This window comes from Zosterops lateralis (assembly GCF_965231275.1).
Source record: "Zosterops lateralis genome assembly, chromosome: 3".
Lineage (NCBI taxonomy): Eukaryota > Metazoa > Chordata > Aves > Passeriformes > Zosteropidae > Zosterops > Zosterops lateralis.
Genome location: NC_139764.1, coordinates 76702724 through 76721440, shown reverse-complemented (window position 1 = coordinate 76721440; position 18717 = coordinate 76702724). Strand labels below are relative to the sequence as shown.

Below are 18717 nucleotides of genomic sequence, written 5' to 3'. Positions count from 1 at the left end.
GCCAGTTTGCAAGACAAACACAAGAAACAGGCTGCAGCATGAACCACAAGCCCTCTTTAAGTGAAGGCACTAATTTGGACTTTACAAAACTCTCTAAGAATGTGGATCTCAAAAACTCTTTATACCTGTATCAAAGTAGCTGAATGTGGCTAATGAGTTCAAAAGGTACAAAGAAGAAAACCATAGTCAGCTTTATCACTCAGCTTATTTTCAAAGATGCAGGGGAAAAAAAGTCAAGTAAACAATGGCAGATCACTTAGGGAAGAAAAATTCTCATCTATGCAGTCACAGTACTTCTGTAACACACAGCCTATGAAAAGTAAAGTAATGCTATTCCCCTATCTGAGCAACAAAATTCTACTTTGTGGCTGAGAAGTCTTGGACTAATTCTGAAAAGTGAGAATCCAAAAGAAGTGAGACAATATTCTGTATTGTTCCGTTATGTGAGAGACTAAGACTGATAGACATAGTAATTCCTCGATTTGTCCAATTTTACCAAAGCAATTTTAATTTTTAAAAGTTTCTTCTAATGAGAGTTCTGATATTGGAATTGCTCTCTTTTACTTCATCCTGATCTATATCATATTATTTTAATTTAGATTATTTGACCTGTACAAAGCTTTAGGTGCCCTAACATTTAAAATGGGGGGAAAAAATCTTAATATTACAGCAACTACTTCACTATGCACCATGTTCTGCAATGGATGCTTTTCATGCCTTTTCTGTTCTAATCTAGAAACCTTAGTACTAGAACAGCACCATATTAATATTAGCCTTTATTCCATTGTTGAATTCTGACGCAGTAATACAAGCAAAGACAATTTTAACAATTTTGACATTTGATGTGGTTATTTTAGTAGTTTAATGATTATTTCAAGAGTAAGTCTATATATTGCATCGTAGAAGATGCATCACACTAGATGCTTTCCTTTCCTTGATACTTCTGTTTTTATAATCATTTGTTGATTTATCAGTAAATGCTTTCCATTAAAAGTATATAGAAACAACGGTAAACTGAAGACTTCTTGCTGCTGTCCAACAACAACTGCAATACAAGATTTCTTTGTTCTACTTTGCTGGATTAATACACCAGAGGAACTGGAACACACAGATATGAGCTGTAAATCTTTACTACAATACTCTTATTTACATCCATTTTAGATTAAGATTTTTCACAAAAAAATCTAGCTTTAACACTGATTGTTCAATTGCTTATTTCTAAAAGAAAAAAAAAAAAAGTCTTATTTATACAATTTAATTTAATAATAAGTGTTAAGAAAAGAGGAAGTCCTGGCTAAAAAAATAGAAGAAGTGCCTGAAAATAAAATGACATAATGGAAAATTTTCAGACATCAGACCGAAACAAATAATCCTTGGGTTATTGGGTTGGTACACTAAGGAATACGTGGAAGAAAATGGTACCTTCAGAACAAAAGTTCCGAAGGTAATGTTTGGGAGGGATCCTAAAACTGTATATGGACAGTCTCTGGAATAAGGACAGTAAAAGAAAAGAGGTCACTTGCATCCAGAATCTGAGAAACCACTGCTTCACAAAGGCACCTGCCAAATATATCAAATCAAGGACACCTGCTTCCTAAAGCAGGAGAACGACTTTTCCAAACCATTGCTAAACTGCATTGATAATTAAGGTACAGACAGGTTAAAAGGTGTTAAATCTGCAATTTAGTATCTATGAGATTATTTTTTTGATAATCATGCAGCAATTATAGGTATCTAATTATCAAGTATCATCAGTCTTCCCCAATTACACTCCAAGAAATAGCTTGTTTGCATACTTAACCAAATTAACTAGTATTAACAAGTTCCTCAGTATGTAGGAAAGAGGAAATATATAAAATCTCTAGATTACACAAAAAGCAGATGAAAGTGGGAGTTACAAGAAAATGGAGGATCAAAAAAGAAGGCAATTATGTTCAATTTAGAGACTCTTACAGGGAAATTCTAAAGTTAAAAGCTGATCAGAGTAGGGAGGAAAAGTAATGACAGTGTATTTAAATGACAGAAGAATTTGAGATGATTTAAGAATCTTAGAAACAGCAAAATTGTGGGGAAAGAGCCCTCTGGCTGTATTTTCCTTACTTACAAAATAAGGAACTGCAGCTGTCTAAAGATACTCCTTATGTAAATCTCAGCAATGACAAATAAAGGTTCCACATCTTCGCGTAATTAAATGTCTAATATTAACATGAGAGAGTTGGTTCAGTGCTGCTTTTTAAACCTCTGTACAATTATTTGACAGCATACACTGGTACAGATTTTTAAAAAAATGTTAGACTTCTGCCAAAACTCTTTCAGTTGTTACCTCAAACTTTAGTAAATTTTATTTAAAAGACTACATGATATTCTTATTGTTACATCACATTAGTTCAAAGTTGCATCCCTATAAAAAAAAATGTAATATTAATGCTGAAATTTTATTACCTTCAAAAACTTCAGGTGCCATCCAAGCAGCACTTCCTTTGTTGTTGGTCATGTGTGTTTGAATATCACAGGCTGTACCAAAGTCACAGATTTTTAGAACTGTCCCCCCAGCTACCAAGAGCAAACTGTCAAACAAAAAAACAAACAAACAAAAGGATATTAAAATTGTAGAATAAAATAGTCTGATAACAGATCACTGATTTTCTTTTTTAATCCCAACAACTATCTATCTAATATAGGTGAATATCTTAGGCTTTGTATCTCAGCACTTTGTTTTATAATATGGGAAATACAGAAGGTAATTTGTGTCTAATATGAATGTATCACATATTTTAAAGTAATCCAATATATGTTGTAAGTTATTAATATTTCTACATACTAGATTCTAAATAAATACCTTTAGCCATAGTAAACCACTAAGAATATATTGACAAAAGAAGACTTTCAGATGCTTTCAGAAAACCAACAAATACTGTAACAATTTTACCAAAAGAAGAACAATCAAGTCTCCCACTAATGTCAGTCAATGCAGCTATTTATTTAAATGGAAGCACTTAAGTTACATGTGAACAACGCTCTAAATCAAAACCGGGGAATACAAGAAAACTCAAGATTTAAATTGTGGCTTCATGTTATAATTTTATCTGGCAATAACTGCAGATTACCACAAAAAAGAGGGATGACCCTATGCTGATCCTCAAATATCTGTTTCTATCTAATCTATGGAGCCAGATCTGAAGCTGTAAAATGAGCCAGATAACAAACTAACTAGATAGAAAAGTATTAAATTTTGTTTCAGAGTAAAGTGATGGGAGCTTCTTGCAGGGGTAGTGGAACAGGCAGAACAAGGGGATAAAGGAGGATGGCCATGTGGCAAAAGAGCTCTAAATGCAACAGATTTAATATGGCATTTTTTTTTACAACCAATCAACCCCCCCCGCTCCACAATGCTCTCTTATTGAACACCACAACCATTCCAAAACTGGAAGACTTTAACTCCCTCTGATAAGAAGCCGTATTCCTAATAAAATCCTCTTCCACGATGCAGGGAAAGAGCAAAATATTTTTCCAGTTTAACAGAAAGTAACTGAATACAGTTAATTTTCTGTATCATAAACTGTCATTCTGTAGCTGAAGTTTCAAATGCACAGCTTTCGTTTGGAATACAGTATCTCCAAAAGTTACTACGAATTAAAAGGTAATTCTTTTAAATGCAATAAAATTATTATAAATGATCTTAAATACAAATTGTAAGAAAATATGTAAAAGGAACGATAAACCTACTTTGGTGGTTTCAGGTCTCTGTGAATTAGAGCCTTTGGTTTCATACTGTGGAGATATGCCACTCCTTGGGAACACTGTAAACACCAACTCATGGCATGTGCAGCAGTATAATGAGGCAGAGGTTCAGCACCATGAAGCACTGCAAAACAAAGGCACAAACTAAAAAGAACTTTATTGCATATTACAACAGATACAATGGAGTTAACAAAATACCAGTCAGAAAGCTCTATGGAATCTAAGTAATCACCAACACCTCATTACTGCAACTAAAAATATCCTTCTGCAGACTGTTAAAATAACAGAAATGTCAAAATATTTCCCATTTTTTCAGTACGCTTTCCATAATCATTTATGTTACAATTCAGTATAAAAAGTGTTGCTTGTTCTCAACTATCCCTGGTAAAGTCTTAAACAAATGCCCAGGGAATTTATAAATTAAGGAAGAATGTTTTCAGATGTTCCACTGGAAAACCTTAAATTACTTGTACAGAATATAAGAAACTGCTATCAAGAACAAACCAGTGAACTGAAAAGAGGTTTTAAAAGGCACACTCCCTTCGCCTTAAAATTATTTTAAGAATTTCAAAGAACCACATAATAGTTGGGAGAGATCTCTGGAAGTCCACCAAGCAGGTCAAACAGGTCACCTCCAGCTGGTGATCCTGTACTGTGTTCAGGTGGCTTCTCAACAGCTCCAAGAATGGAGATATATTTATGAAACAACTTGTAGTCTAGATGATGTTTGCCCTAATACTAGCACTTTAACTCCAGGAAGTTGAGATTATACTCACCATTGTACAGAGAACCTCCTTCAGCATACTCCATAACAAGACACACCTTTGGAGGAAAGGGGACAAAAAATAGACACATTTTCAATGCAGAGGTAGAAAACAGCTTTTGTAAACTGAAAGGGAAATTCTTTGAGAGCAACTGAAAGGCCTCCATACCTAAGCTAATGGAAAGCACATCTGTTTGAAATGTATATATTTACATGTAAAAAAAATCAGTTTTACACTCAGTTCTAATTAGAAAATAAAAGAATGACCTCCCTCCTCCTCAGACTTAAAAAGGAAATACTGTTCACTGTCCTTTACCTTATTCCTTTAGTGGCTTACAAAAAAAATTACTTAAATACCATGCCAAAAGAATTTCACTAGTACCAAAAAAGAAAAGGGATGCAGCATTATTTTAAGCAATTAAATAGCCCAAAGAAGAATTAGCTAAGGCTACATCTGTCCTGTCACAGTACCCTCTTTTCTGCTTAAGAGAATTTGTGAGACTGTTTGCAGTTGTGGCAGAAAGCAAGCAAATCCTGAAAACTGCATTTATGAAAACAGGAGCTGATTTACAAGACACCTGTGCTGACAATGCATTTCCTTTTTGTATTGATTTGCAATTAATATGACTGTAGATATGAATATAACTACATATGTAATAAATACATTTTGACAAACTGAAGTATAATGGGTGTTTAGAAACAGGTTTGGGGTGCTCTTGAAAGAATTTATCTTTCATAGCAGTAGAAAGGAAAAACAAATACCTGAAAATATCAACCAACCTAGACATCTGTATATTTCCTTATTATAGCTAAAACATGAAAAATAAAAAACCCCCATATTTTAATAAAAAAGACATGTTCTGTGCATTGATGCTTGCGTATGTTAAGCTAGTCACCTTCTGTCATACTGACTAAGCTATAACTTACTGGGTTGAGACAGGCTCCATATAACTTGACAATATTGGGATGGTTTACTCGTGACAGTTGTCGAAGCTGCAACACAAATCACACAGTTTCAAACCATGGGGAAAAAAGGATAATACTTTATTTTCATAGCTATAATTAATACACGGAAACAGCAAGTACAGTTTTCTATGTCTGCATAACCACACACAATGATTTTACAAATTACGAGACTTACATCACTTTTTGCATTTTAATTTATGTAATGAGGTTTGTATCAAACTGGAACTGCATTTTAAAAGAAAGTTTGAAGAAATTACATTTTAAAAAAAGTATTTTTATCAGGCTATAGTGAAGTCCTTCAAGTCACAAGCACTATGCAACTATGACACCTATAGATTTGGTGCTCTTCCTGGAGCCCTCAATTTTGGGACTACATAAAAATTGTCTGATTAAATAAAAAAAAGTCAGAATCATTCTGTCTGTTTTAACAACACAGAGGACAAAAGTTCTAAAATCCCTAAGTCCACAACCATACAAAAAAATTTAATAGTAAAATGACATAGTTCCAAGAACCTATTACTATTTGTATTGACAATTGCACTATTTTGCATTGGGGTTTTTTACCATTATGTAGTAGAAGTAAATGAAAAGGAATTTTTTTCCCTTTACACAGACTGCTAAAGTAGTTTATGCTGGCTAGGGAGTAAATGCTGTTATTTCTATACACTTCAGAAGATCTAAAAAATCAGAATGAAATATTTCAACTGATGCTTGCACTGTGCAGCTTCCTAAAGAGCAGTAATTACTGAAGCATTTCTGGAATTATCTACTCAGATCTCTTTTGAACACAAAAATCCCAAGAGATTGATTGGATCTACTCAGCGTTAAACCAAACTCAGATTAATAATCTTAAAAACTTTCCATCTTAGTGAACAACATATAAATATTTACAGAAAGACCTATTACAAACATGCTTTTTCTAGCCCTTTACTGTAACATTTTACTAGTTAGTTCTAAATTTAAGAGTTTTGTTTTTAACATATTTTGTGTATCATGAACATCCTAATTTATAACTGAATAAATACTAGGCAGCATGTCACAATATATTTCATTTAAATGAAACTTTTGATTCTAGAAAATATTATGTATCTTGGAAAGTTTATCAATATATCTGAACTACTCAAGACATTTTTAAAGAAGCAAACATTGAATGAAAAAAGTGATTGCCTTTAAGGTAGCAATGTACTTATATATAAGAAAAAAATTAATCAAATTATTAGAAGTGCTGAAAGAACTCAGAATGGTTTCAAGTATCAACCTGATTGTACTGGAGAACCTATGCTGTGGCCCCTGGAAGTGTTCATCAGCTCCAAGGCTTTGGTGGGTATTCCAGTTGCACCCTGACTTCAGACTGGGACACAATCCAAGAACTGTTATTTCCCTACTTGTGTGCCCTTGTCTCTCCCACACTCTTGCTTTTCAGTTTTTATGAGAAGCAAACTAAAGGAGCTGCAATGTGCTTTGACAGGTCTCCTGTTCTGCAAAATAAGGGTCCAGTGCTGAACTGGGTACTACAGGCAGCATTTATCTTGTCCTAAAGACACAGCTTTTAGTACACTAAATGCACCCATGAATTTCAGAAAAAAAGCTCTAACAAACCCTGTATTTTCCATCAAACATACTGTACCTCTACAATGAAGGCTTTTCTTTCAGATTCACTTTCTATCTGTTTAATGGCTACATCTTTAGCTCGCCATTTTGCCTTGCAGACCACACCAAAGGCTCCTCTTCCAACTACCTAGAACAAAATATAAAACACTAGAGTTAAAACTTGAAATGGTTTCATTCACTGTGCGGGAATTCACAAACAGAAAAGAAATTTAATTTAGAAAACTGAAGATACACAGGCTTGAGTTTTGCAGTAGGAATTGAATACTATGCCATCAAAGCATAACTAGTCTTAGCTGAGCTTGCTCAACAGATCACTTACAGAAAAATTGGAAAACCCACATACAAAACATTTTATTATTAATGTGCAGTGACAGTATTTTGGAACAGTATAATCTCAATTATTTAGAACAAGATTTGCTCAAAACAAAATTAGAGGAATGAGACCCATTTTTTTTTAGGTTTCACTCATGAAATTATAACCATCTGCTGTATTTGCTTGTTCTTGCTAAAAACAGGAATTAAGACTTCTGAAATTTAAATGCATGCAAAACTGCACAGGACCATGATGAAATCAGGATAAGATGTCCAGTGTGCTCAAAGTTATCAGTTCATTTTCTCACAGACAACTCAAGAGTGTGACAGCAGTAAATTATCCTGCAAGTCCTCCAAAAAAGCACCACATCTATAAACTAAGCTTCCCTTGTTTCTGTTGAAGTCTGCTTTCTAGCTTATTTAGAGTTAACATTGCCTAAAACTATGAAAAAAAGTCATAGTTGGTGACTATGACCCAGACAAGAGTCAAAACTCTTCAATGTAACTTTGCAAAAGGAGTGGTAGCAGCTTCTGCATACTAGTGTTCAAGTAATCTTTAACTTTCGCTGTGAAGAAACTTTAACATCACCACTATTTAGAGCAGCTCTTTGAAATCAAGTATAGAAATGAAAGCAGGATAGAAAGAAGGTCACTTTCACTTACTGGTGAATTACACATGATGTTCAATTGAAAGTTCACTTCTTTTAGTTGTTCCTCTGAGGAAAATGGCAACATACAGGAATAATGACAAAACATGCACATGAGATGTAAAATTGAAATGAAGGTGTTGCCAAAACAGTGACTGCAGCCATTACAGGAAAGTACAGACAAGTGTGTTGTTACTAACAGGCTCAAAAGAAAATGCTGAGGAGGAAGGAACCTAAGGCACACACAGGCAAAGAAGGAAAAGGAGCTCCTCCAAATCCAAAAAATGCAAAGCAGGCAAGATGAGAAACAGGAGAAGGAAGGAGAAACAAGGGGCCGACTACCATTTATGTAATCCATTCTTGGGTTAGGTTTTTACTATGTGCTTTCCAAAAAAATAAATAGTGAAACTGATTTCCCCTGGGAATGGGATGGAAAAGGTTGCAGGTGCATAACTCAAGACCTGCTAAACTGTTGTGATGGATATGAGAAAGTTGGAAATCAAGGCTCCAATTTGAAGAGATGAAAAATATAAATTAAAAAAACCCCATCAAGATCTTGCATTAAGAAAGGTCAAAAAAGGGAAATTATGCTTAACAATTCTTAAAAATTTCACATGGGTATAAAAGACAGCTGCCTGTGACAGCCAGGGTGATCAACAGCCCTTTCGTGTTCTGGTCTCCTTATTAGTGTAAGAAATATTCTTATGTTTTACATTACAGCATGCACTTATCCTTCCAGGAGTTCCTGCCATCTCATCTTTACCTTCCACAACAGTGGTTCACAGACTGAGTCTGTGACAAGATATGCACAGGAGATGCACAGAACATGCCTCATTCTGTTCTGTTAAAGAACAGGACCTGTTGATTGTAACCTCATCCTCCTGCCAAAGTGCAGGGTCTCAATTCTTGCCCTGACATAACACACACTGTTTTCTTGCATTCACCAAGAGAGGCTGGAAACCCCAAGCCATATGAATGATAGATGAGCAGCCTACAAAAATAGTACATATAAACAAATTGGAAACAATGAGTCACTCTAAGACATAAAAGTCCTAAACAGTCTTCCTTGTTATTTCCTTTTCTCTCTTACACCATGTTTTGAATAAAATTGCCCATTTTCTTGGGGTTGGCAGGCCCCCCACCTTCTACCGCTGCAAGAGTTGTCCAATACAAGCCTCTACCCACCTTGCACAGCACATGACCAGACCCAGAGAATAAGGAAAATCTCCTCAGTCAGTGTGTGTGCTGTAAGTCTGCACTTTGCAGAAATAATGCTTAGTGAGCACATAAAAATCACTGTGTAAGCACCTGGGAAATACTAAGGAGAGTTAATGAGAGAAGAATGCCACAGAGCAGCTTGCGCAGGATGAAGTGTATGAGCAGCAGCAATACAGTTCCACATCTGCTGCTCCCCTACACTGTTAAGGAATCCGAACAGGTTACCCAAGTGAGTGGGAAGAACTCTCCCTTCCACTTAGGGAAAAGGAGACGGGCATATAATTAATTCTGCTAGGTGGATACAATTTGCCTTATGGTGCAAGCCTCTATGAGACACCTTTTAAAAGGCTCCTTTTCTTAATATATCTTTTCTCATACTCTTTCAGAGTTTCCAACTACAACTCTGTTACATTTAATCCAGTGACAGAAACAAAAAGAGTTATTTGAAAGCAGTGTGTACACCTCAGTTAAAAGATTGGTCTCAAAATTTAATGAAGTACTTTGATTTTCTTTTTTGTTTTTTTACTTAGCCTGAATCACTTAGAACAGTTTGTGATGTGTCAGGCTTACTTTTTTTCTGGCTAGTCGTATCTTTCCCTGCTGAAAAGACTTCCATATATCCATATGTACAAACACACTATATTTGTATTATGTATTTGATTTTAATATTATGACTATGCAATATATAGTACATATATTCTTATACATTAAATATATTTATTTTTCAGATGTATAATAAAAAAAAAGAAAGCCCATGTATCTCTTCCATTTAATTCCACATGGTATTCAGCTCACAAGTCAATATAAATGCATACTGTTCCCCTACAGAAAAATCCATGACTATTTGCAAATTTCATCTTGAGAACGGGTACATTTCTTTCCAGTTTATATACTAAAGAAATCATTATTTTTCAATGTTGATGTATTTTTTAACGATGTTTCTATGAAGAAACTCACAGAAACAAGTATACTGCCCAGTGCAATGTTTTACACTGAGCCACGAATATCACAATATTTGGGTTTTAGCTGAAAAGGGGAAAATTTCCAAGAATTGGATGTACTTTAAGAAGTCCCACTGATAATTGGAAAAAAATAAATAAAAAAATCAGTGTCCAGCACCAAGAGGAAGAGTTTCCCAGGCAATCTAAATCTTAATTACATAATAGAAAGTTGTGAGACCATCAGGTATGTAAATTTTATCGCTGGTGAAAACAGTCTGATAAATGATCATGCAGTCAAGGTTTCATAACAATTTACCAGCGACTTGGTGCCTGCTTAGGCAGAGGGTTGAACTTGAGAAGAGGACATGAACACTGTGAGTATTTACCTAGGATACAGGGAAAACAGAAGAGCTGATCCTCCATTAAAGCAGCTCAGGCTCTTGGATAGCACATGAAAGGAGCAACCATCGGAAACAATGATAGATCCAATACAAATTGAAGTTTCTCATATGTGAAAACTCAGTGTGTTTTTCCTGCTTAATCTGGAGAAAGCACCTTACTCATAGCAAAGCAGCTTGTGGTGGAGTCCATTTATGTATAATTTTCTTCCCTTAAATTTATTCTTTAAAGGAGTAAGTCTTAGATATTGTCAGAATGGGTTTAAACACTACCTAGTTTCCTTCAACACCTCATGCTGGAACTAAGTAACTTAATATCACAGGAGGAAGGCACTGCCTGAACTTTAGTTTCTTCATGCTCATTTCTCCTTGTCCCCTGCTTTTGGTGACACACCATATGTTTGGGCAATAGTACATATTTGGAATTATATGGAGCACAGTTAATGCAATTATTGACACAACAAATCAATAAACAACAGTTGATCTGTAGCACTGTGTACATTTGGAAAATCATCTAAAAATAAACACATTATTTTGGTAAAAGATTCTGTTCCTTTAAATATATCTAGAAGAAAAAAAGAAAACACAGGGCAGATGAGACATTTAGAGTAAGAACAAGTCTGCTTCTACCTTTCACACAGAAGAGAATTAAGTTTGTCAAAAACCACTCTGTACGTGACACAAAACCATTTTAAACTGGAAGCAATACTTAAAGAGATTCAAAGATTGAAAAGCATATTAAAATTTATTCTTCTACCTATAAAATACATATTAGTAAAATGTTACATTTTACTGTGTGACAAAGTGACATGGTGAAGGACAGTGGCATTTGCATGTTTTCCAGATAATGTATTTAGAGTCTTATTTAAAGAATATGAACCATACAAGAACCCTGGAACAAGCATTACCTCTGTCTCTGTGTACAAATAGTATCAAATGCTGTACATAAACAAAGATACATGATACTGACTTGTAAGTATGTAGACTATACTGACTGTTAAGTTATGTAGACTAGAAATCATGCAGGAAATAGAGACTGCAGATATGTTAAGACTTTAAGGATGTATTTTGTTCTAAGGGATGTGACCAAAAATTTCCCCTCCCCCACTAAAACAAGAAAAATGCATCTCTATTTATTTAGATGCACTATAATCCCCTAACAAATAGGAAGAAATAATTTCAACTTTGCATTAACTGCACAGGTTTTCTACTAACTCAAAAACACAAAAATGCAAAGTTTTTCTCTCTATCCATAAAGTTTCCATGTAAGGTAGTTCTGCATGCTGAATACCTAGTGCTTTTCTTTCTAAAAAAAAACCTTGCTGGATATATAAGACAGCAATAAAATATAATAGCTCCCTGGTTAGCAGACGTAGTATTTTTTGGACAACTGACTTCATAATTTGCAGTATCTACTGCATGACGTGCTCATTTACAATTTTGGGAAGCAAGACAGTTACAAAAATCCAACAACAGAAACCCAACAAAACCGGTGCTTCAAAAATGACAACAGACTTTAAGTTATATTTAGTATCTATTTTGCTTTGTTTACTGGTATATTTGCTAATGAAATGGTATGTATGCAAAGTGAATGTTTGGATCTCTCAGGCTCCAGACACTTCACAACACAGAGGGGAAAAGAATGTTCTATAATGCATTTTAAAATACAAAAAAACAAAATCACATTTTAAAATTCAGTTGCTTCTACTCTCTGTCTACTAGAGCTCCAGCAGCACCAATAAAGTCTACTAATATTTTCAGTTTTTCACATATCTGCCTGTATGGCACGTGGAGGATAATTTTTTTTAAAAAGTGCTAAAAGAATCCATGAACAACAGTTTACAGCTTCTAAAAATATATACCTACACTTTCTATCATTCATTCAACTAGCCTCAAATTCCAGCTTTGGCTCCTCAGTATGTGCTACGCTTTATTAAGTAGGTTGAAGCAAATCGGCCCCGTGCCACAAATGACTGTGGCCAATACCCTGGCAGCACTTTTAGGAAGGAGTTTGGATCTATCTGCCAATTCTTACAGCTATGTTGTTTGACTGGTTAAGTTTATTTGTACTAGTGTCAGCACAACTTTAAACATCGCTTTTCCTTTCTGGGATTCATACAGCAATGAAAAAACCTCCAAATTATCTCCACTCCCCCACCCCAAAAACCCCTGTAAGCAATCCTATTAATTTGAAGTAAACTAAGTCCTTTAGTTTAGATTTAGTTTCCAAGTTTCAACTTAGAAGTTATGCAAAACAACACAGGAAAAAAAAATTCTTCCTGAAAAAACCTGGTTATTAAAATCAACTTAGATTGTCAATAAATACAGGCAAGTCCTACTTGACAAACGCATACAGTTGGTCCCTATCTAGGGTTTCATCTGTTAGAGCTGTTTAACACTGTACAGTTTTTATTCAGTGGCTTGTCTAACTGAATCTAGTTCTGTTTTAAGAACAGAATTCTGTTTTCAGCTTCTTTAGAACATGTTTATGAAGAATCAAAATATCATCTTACATGTTCCTGAAATTCTAGAATCATAGAACGGTTTGAGTTGGAAGATCATCTAGTTCCAACCCCTTGTCATGGGCAGGGACACCTTCCACTAGACCAGGCTCCTCAGAACCCCATCCAGCCTGCTCTTGAAAATTATGTTTCCAGAAATTCTTCCTTTGCTCTGAGCATGCAACCAAACCTCCCTGCATTTTGATAGCTCAAGTAATTCCAAGAAATGCATGCATCTCAAAGATAACAGTTTATCAAGTTATACTTTCATTCTGGCTTATCGCATACTGAAAAGCTTTTACGCACTGATAGGGTTTTATATATCCGTCTCAAGAACTGAACTCAACTACCAGCAATTTAAAAACATTAACAAAACCACTGTCTGATGCTCTAGTATGAATCAATTTGTTCTGTTAGAGCAGCCCAGAGAGTGAATTATTATTTTAGAAACAAGATGTTGGGTAAAGAGGCACTCAGGGTGCAGGACTCTTACATGAGCTTTCTGGACTAGCACTGTCTAAAATTACTGGTCTTTGGAAAAAAACCAAACCAAAAAACAAATATTCTGCAACCAGTAAAATACTGGTAACAAGCCACTAGGTGGAACAAATAAGAGACATGTGAAACTTGCTCTGTTGTTTAAGTTTTTTTCTTAGGGAAAGGTATTAGACAAAGATCTCTATTATTATCTCATAAATATAGATCTTGCTTTCATCACTGGAACAGGAAGATCTGTGAGGTTTCTTCCCCATGTGCTCTTTATGAGAGTGAAGTATAGGTCTCTCTTATAGGACACAGACTGATTCACTGAATATATCTGCACGTGTAGAAATGAGTGTAAAGTGCCACATGAAGAGTTTAACTAGCTCATTAGCCACCTTCTAACTCACTGCACAGTAAATTTTATCCACATAGAATTTGTGTTGCATAACTACTGCTATAAATTCACACCCCAGCTGACACTTCAGCTATTTTCTTATGTAAATGAATGAAAAGAATCCTCCATTGGTGTAACTAAACTACATTTAAGTAGTCTAAATAGTATTTGAATTAATTCAGAAATGTATTTTAAGTAAAATTAGAGAAAATACTGGCATACGTTTTCACCATGTACTTATTTTTTGCCTTCTTTTCTTGAGTACCCAGCTTTGCACCTTGAAGTCTTACTGAAAAAGGCTGAGAAATTTGACTGACTTCAAATGGATTTTTAACTACCACCCTTGGTTCATGAGAACCAATCCCAGATCTCAAATCACATCTGGTTCTTCTCCAAATTTCTTCCAGTTTTTCAGATTGGTATTCTATAACTGGGGACAATTCTCCAGAATACAGAAACAATGGAGGTAGTAACAGCTCCATGTTCAATGGCAGCTTACCTAAATCTGCTTTACCTTGAAATGGATATAATCAGTCACTGCATCTCACTAACTTTTTAGAAGTTAACTATATAAAGCAGAGCAAAACCCAATTGCCTTGCTGTATTGCTCATTCTCTTGCCTCTGAACTGTTTTGTTCCAGAACTGGAAGGAACACATGTAGTTCTCAGCGCACTAGTCAGTTAATGAAATTATTCTACTATTTCAAAAATACCTAAGATAGGTGGCTATACTATAAATTGCATCTCCTTAGTTGCTGGGACCTTAAGTAAATTTTCTAAAGTAAGTATTTATAAAGCTTACCTCTTAATCTCAAAGAAAACATTAGCCCAATTCTCCTAGAATTAACTACTGCCCAAATAGATTGTTGAAAATAAACTTCACTGTAAACTGCAACATACCAGTAAGAGCATTAAACAACAGTTTTCAAATAATTTACTTTCAGACCATCCAAAAGTAACTTGCAACTATGCAAACATGGCATCAGTTTTTCAACTTGTCTACATCAGGCAGTGAGTGACTGGGCAGGGTTGCAGTGTACATGACCAAACATGTATCTCTGGCTGTGCAACCCAAGGATACACACATCATGTGATGAAAAGGTCCACATTTTGGTCATGTATGGGACGCTTACCCAGGTACCTGGGGGAGGAAAGCCTGTGGAATTTTCAGGAAAGAGTGGCGGGGAGTAGGCTGCCAGAACAATTAAAAACTAAAGTCTGTTTGTTGCTTAGATGTGGAAACTCCTCTGGGAAGAAACAACAGGAGTGTTGTTCCAGATTTAAATACGAGATTTTAAAACAAGGCTATTAGGCTTTTTATTGTTTACTTGGTTTCAGTTATATTAGAGTTTTTTTTCAGTTTCTAGTGATTTGTCTATCTACTAAAAACTTAAAATGGCAACTTTCACAATTGAAAGCTTGCAGAGTAAAATAGAGAGCACTTCTGCTGAACACAAGTTTTATGTTTTTCCTCTTCTGGTTTTGAAGATGCTCCTGCTGTGTCACATCAATACTGATTTGACTCCAACTCTTTCATAATAATTAATCTCTATGATCTACTTCTTTTTAAGCACCTGAAATAACAAAAAGGCAGACTGAAGGTGGAGACATGTTTGACTGGTGGGGAGTAACACTACAGTTAGTCATATGCATGGTAGCTGAAGTGAAAGATGGTATATTCTTGTTTTTATCTTAGCAAAGTTCAGACAAACCTAAATGAAAAGTGCAGTTATAGACCTCATATTTATTAGCAAGGTCTCTGGGCCTGCAAGTATTCCAGAACTTCAACATCTATTAATAAACCAGTGGCAGAGTGGGACTGCTATCTGCTGACAAGACAGCCTTGATAATACAACAGCAAAGCTATGATTATAAAAGCATTTGAGTTTCCAGTGTAGATTTCTTAACACTCCATTTTGAAACATTTGAAGTTTGCCAAGCATAAATATGACCATTTTGAGATATTACAGGCACTTAAAATCCTTGAAAACTTCTGAGCCTAAAGTGAGAGCATAGAAAATCCTCAGTAATGATGTGTGTTTTGTTATGACTACGAAGTTGACTATTTGTGCTGAAACTGCATCATGAGTAAGAGGGCAACACCCACAGCTCAGAAAAGCAAGGTCTAAGTATGATCTCCAATCCATCTGTTTTCTTGTAAAGTAGGTCTTATTTCTTCCTCTGTGCAATGATATTTAGACTGTGTTCAGCACTAAGGTATCCCCATTGCCTATAAGAACTTCTGGGAGGACAGGGACATTCAAAATGTTATGCCAGCTGTGACCGGACTTTATTCATGGAAACAACACTTTATCAGAGTTCTCTTGCTTATAACACATGAGTTTTGTTATGTCTTCAAAGATACTGTGTTGAGAATAATGCAACAACTACATTAAACAAATTTCTATTTAGGCATTGCCTCTAGACACATTTTTGTGCTGACAGTCCTGTTTCTGCGACTGCCAGGCGCACCTGTGTGAGACACAGTCAAGCTCCAAGCAGTAAACCTTAGAATGCTAAACTCTAGTTACACCAATTACACACTCTGCAGCTCCACATTTCCTCCATGTAAAACAGCAATACAAATCTTGCTAACAACCTCCCCAAGGGTGTTGTGTGGATTACAGATTTGTATAGCACTTTATTCATTCAAAGGGCTATGTCTAACACAGCAGATGTGGTACTCACTCCTATGAGCCATCACTGGGCACCTTTTTATGATGAATAACCCGCCCAAACTTTCTTCACTGGGTGAGAAACGCTATTTCTCCCAAAACACGTCATTTGATTCCCGGCTATTAGTAAGTGTTGCAAAAACAACAAAAATACCTTCATTTCAGAACAGTTAAATGCATAAAGGGAGGTGGAACAACTAGACTTACAGAAACAAAAATCTTTATGATAGCCAAATTCATAGAAAGAGATAAAGGCAATCTTTGGAAAGAGACTGTCTTCTGAAAATTTCCAGTGCCTGCTATGGTGAGTGCCAAAGTTACCTCAATACTACCTGAATACAGCAGAAAGTGTCCTGGTGCTCCATGGAAACACAGATTTTAGGGTCCCTGAACTACCCCCAGAAGACCCAAGCCCAGTAGTACAATTATGAACAAACCAGTACCTAGCAAACTACTCTAAAAACCTGAGATGCAGGTTGTCATACCTATCAAAGCTAACACAACACTCCACTTCCACATAAGCTTTTTAAGGAAAAGAGGGTAATTATCACTGAAAGAGAAAGATGGTAATCTACAAACAAAAACACAGAGACTGTTTCAGCTGTCTTGGATGCCTGTTAGGTACAGACTCTAAAAGCTGGCCTCATCAAACTCGTTATGGATCTACATGAAGCAACTTCATTCCTGTAGAGAATTTAGCAGGAGACAAAGGAAAAAACAGCAGCAACATTTTTGTGTAATTCTGAGAGTCAAACAACACTGTAGCAATAAAGACTACTGAGCCTGTTACTAAAGCACACAAGCCACCCCAGATCACACCCACTCTACTTTCACAGGAACCCCAGACAGATGAAAGGTACACCTGAAATAATTTCTCGATGTGATTTTCACAGAAGAAAACCTTTCTTCCAACTTTGTTATACGGTAACTGAATACAATAACTTCCTGGTAACAGGCACAGGTCACAAATGAAATATTACATATCCATGAGTGCAACATCAGCCTATGCTAAGAAAAAAGATCTGTTTATCCGTACAGCTCACAGAACTGTAGAAAATCATTAGGAGTGGTACGATCATTATATATACAATGGCTCAGCTTGGTGGCAGAAGGTGAAAGCAGGGGCACAGAGAAATAGAGATCTGAAAGAAAGATTAGAATTAACAGTTCCCTTTTGACAACTGTGTTTTCCACCCATACTAACGTGGGTGGCAAAACGGGCGGTGAAACTTTAAAGTCCTGAATAAATCTACCCCATTTAAATAAAACTCCACAGTAAGGCATCCAGCAGCAGGGCCGGCAGCAGTAAGTTGGCACCTCCGCTCCCAGCTAGACCGCCTTGGTTCGCTGGTGCCAGCCGCCGCAGCATCCACAGGGAGCCCAGCAGGCCCGGTCAGGTTCACTGCGGGGGTCCCGGGAAGCCTCGGCGGCCCTTCCTCCCGCAGCGGGGGGACGGCGCCGGGGAGGAGAGCCCGGGGCGCTCGGGGTCTGCCCGGCGGGGCCCAGGCTGGCCGCGCCCGAGGAACGAGGGGGCCGGCGGGACCCTCACTCACCTCTTCCACCTCGATCTCTTTGTAGTCGATTTCTTCGAAGTTGAGGACCGGGGGGGTTTCAATCATTTCAGCGGAGGCGGCAGCGGACATGCCTCCTCTTTAGCCGCAGGGAGGAGAGCGGGCTGGGGCTACGCGAGGCTCCGGCGCCAGGCGGCCTCGGGCCGGGGCTCGGCGGGGCTCGGCGGCGGTTCCCGGCGCAGGTCGGGGCGGGCCTGGCCCAGGCGCCGCCGGGGCCGCATCCGCGGCGGCCTCGGGCCTCACTGGCGGCGGGCACAGGCCCCGGCGCCGCCGCTGCGCATCCCGCGCCCCCCGCAGCCCCGCGGGGCGCCGCGCCGACTGCCCTAGGCCGCGGCCTCTGCGCGGCTCCGCACCGTCTCGGCCGCGCGTCCCCGGGCGAGAGAAGGCGGCGCCCCCGGGGCCGCAGCCGGGCTCCTCCGCCAGCCCCAGCGGCGGCAGCGGGAGAGGGGGCCGCGGCGGGGGTGGGGGAGCCGCTCAGAGCCGCGCCGCGGCCGCC

The 18717-nt window shown here is 37.4% G+C and overlaps 1 protein-coding gene across 4 annotated transcripts in view; it reads right to left on the bottom strand.

The window, feature by feature from the left end:
• Positions 1–18392, bottom strand: part of MAP3K7 (mitogen-activated protein kinase kinase kinase 7) — a 47360-nt gene extending 28968 nt beyond the window's left edge. For 2 of the 4 annotated variants that reach the window (XM_083857727.1, XM_083857728.1), the window contains exons 1-6: positions 18204–18392; positions 7098–7208; positions 5432–5497; positions 4518–4563; positions 3727–3865; positions 2443–2567 (exon numbers count right to left, since the gene is read on the bottom strand). In XM_083857727.1, coding sequence (XP_083713853.1) covers positions 2443–2567; positions 3727–3865; positions 4518–4563; positions 5432–5497; positions 7098–7208; positions 18204–18293 — 577 coding nt within the window. In that variant the 5' untranslated portion in view covers positions 18294–18392. The remainder of the gene's footprint in view (positions 1–2442; positions 2568–3726; positions 3866–4517; positions 4564–5431; positions 5498–7097; positions 7209–18203) is intronic. The other 2 variants (XM_083857726.1, XM_083857729.1) reach the window with 1 other exon arrangement.
• Positions 18393–18717: the final 325 nt, after the last annotated feature.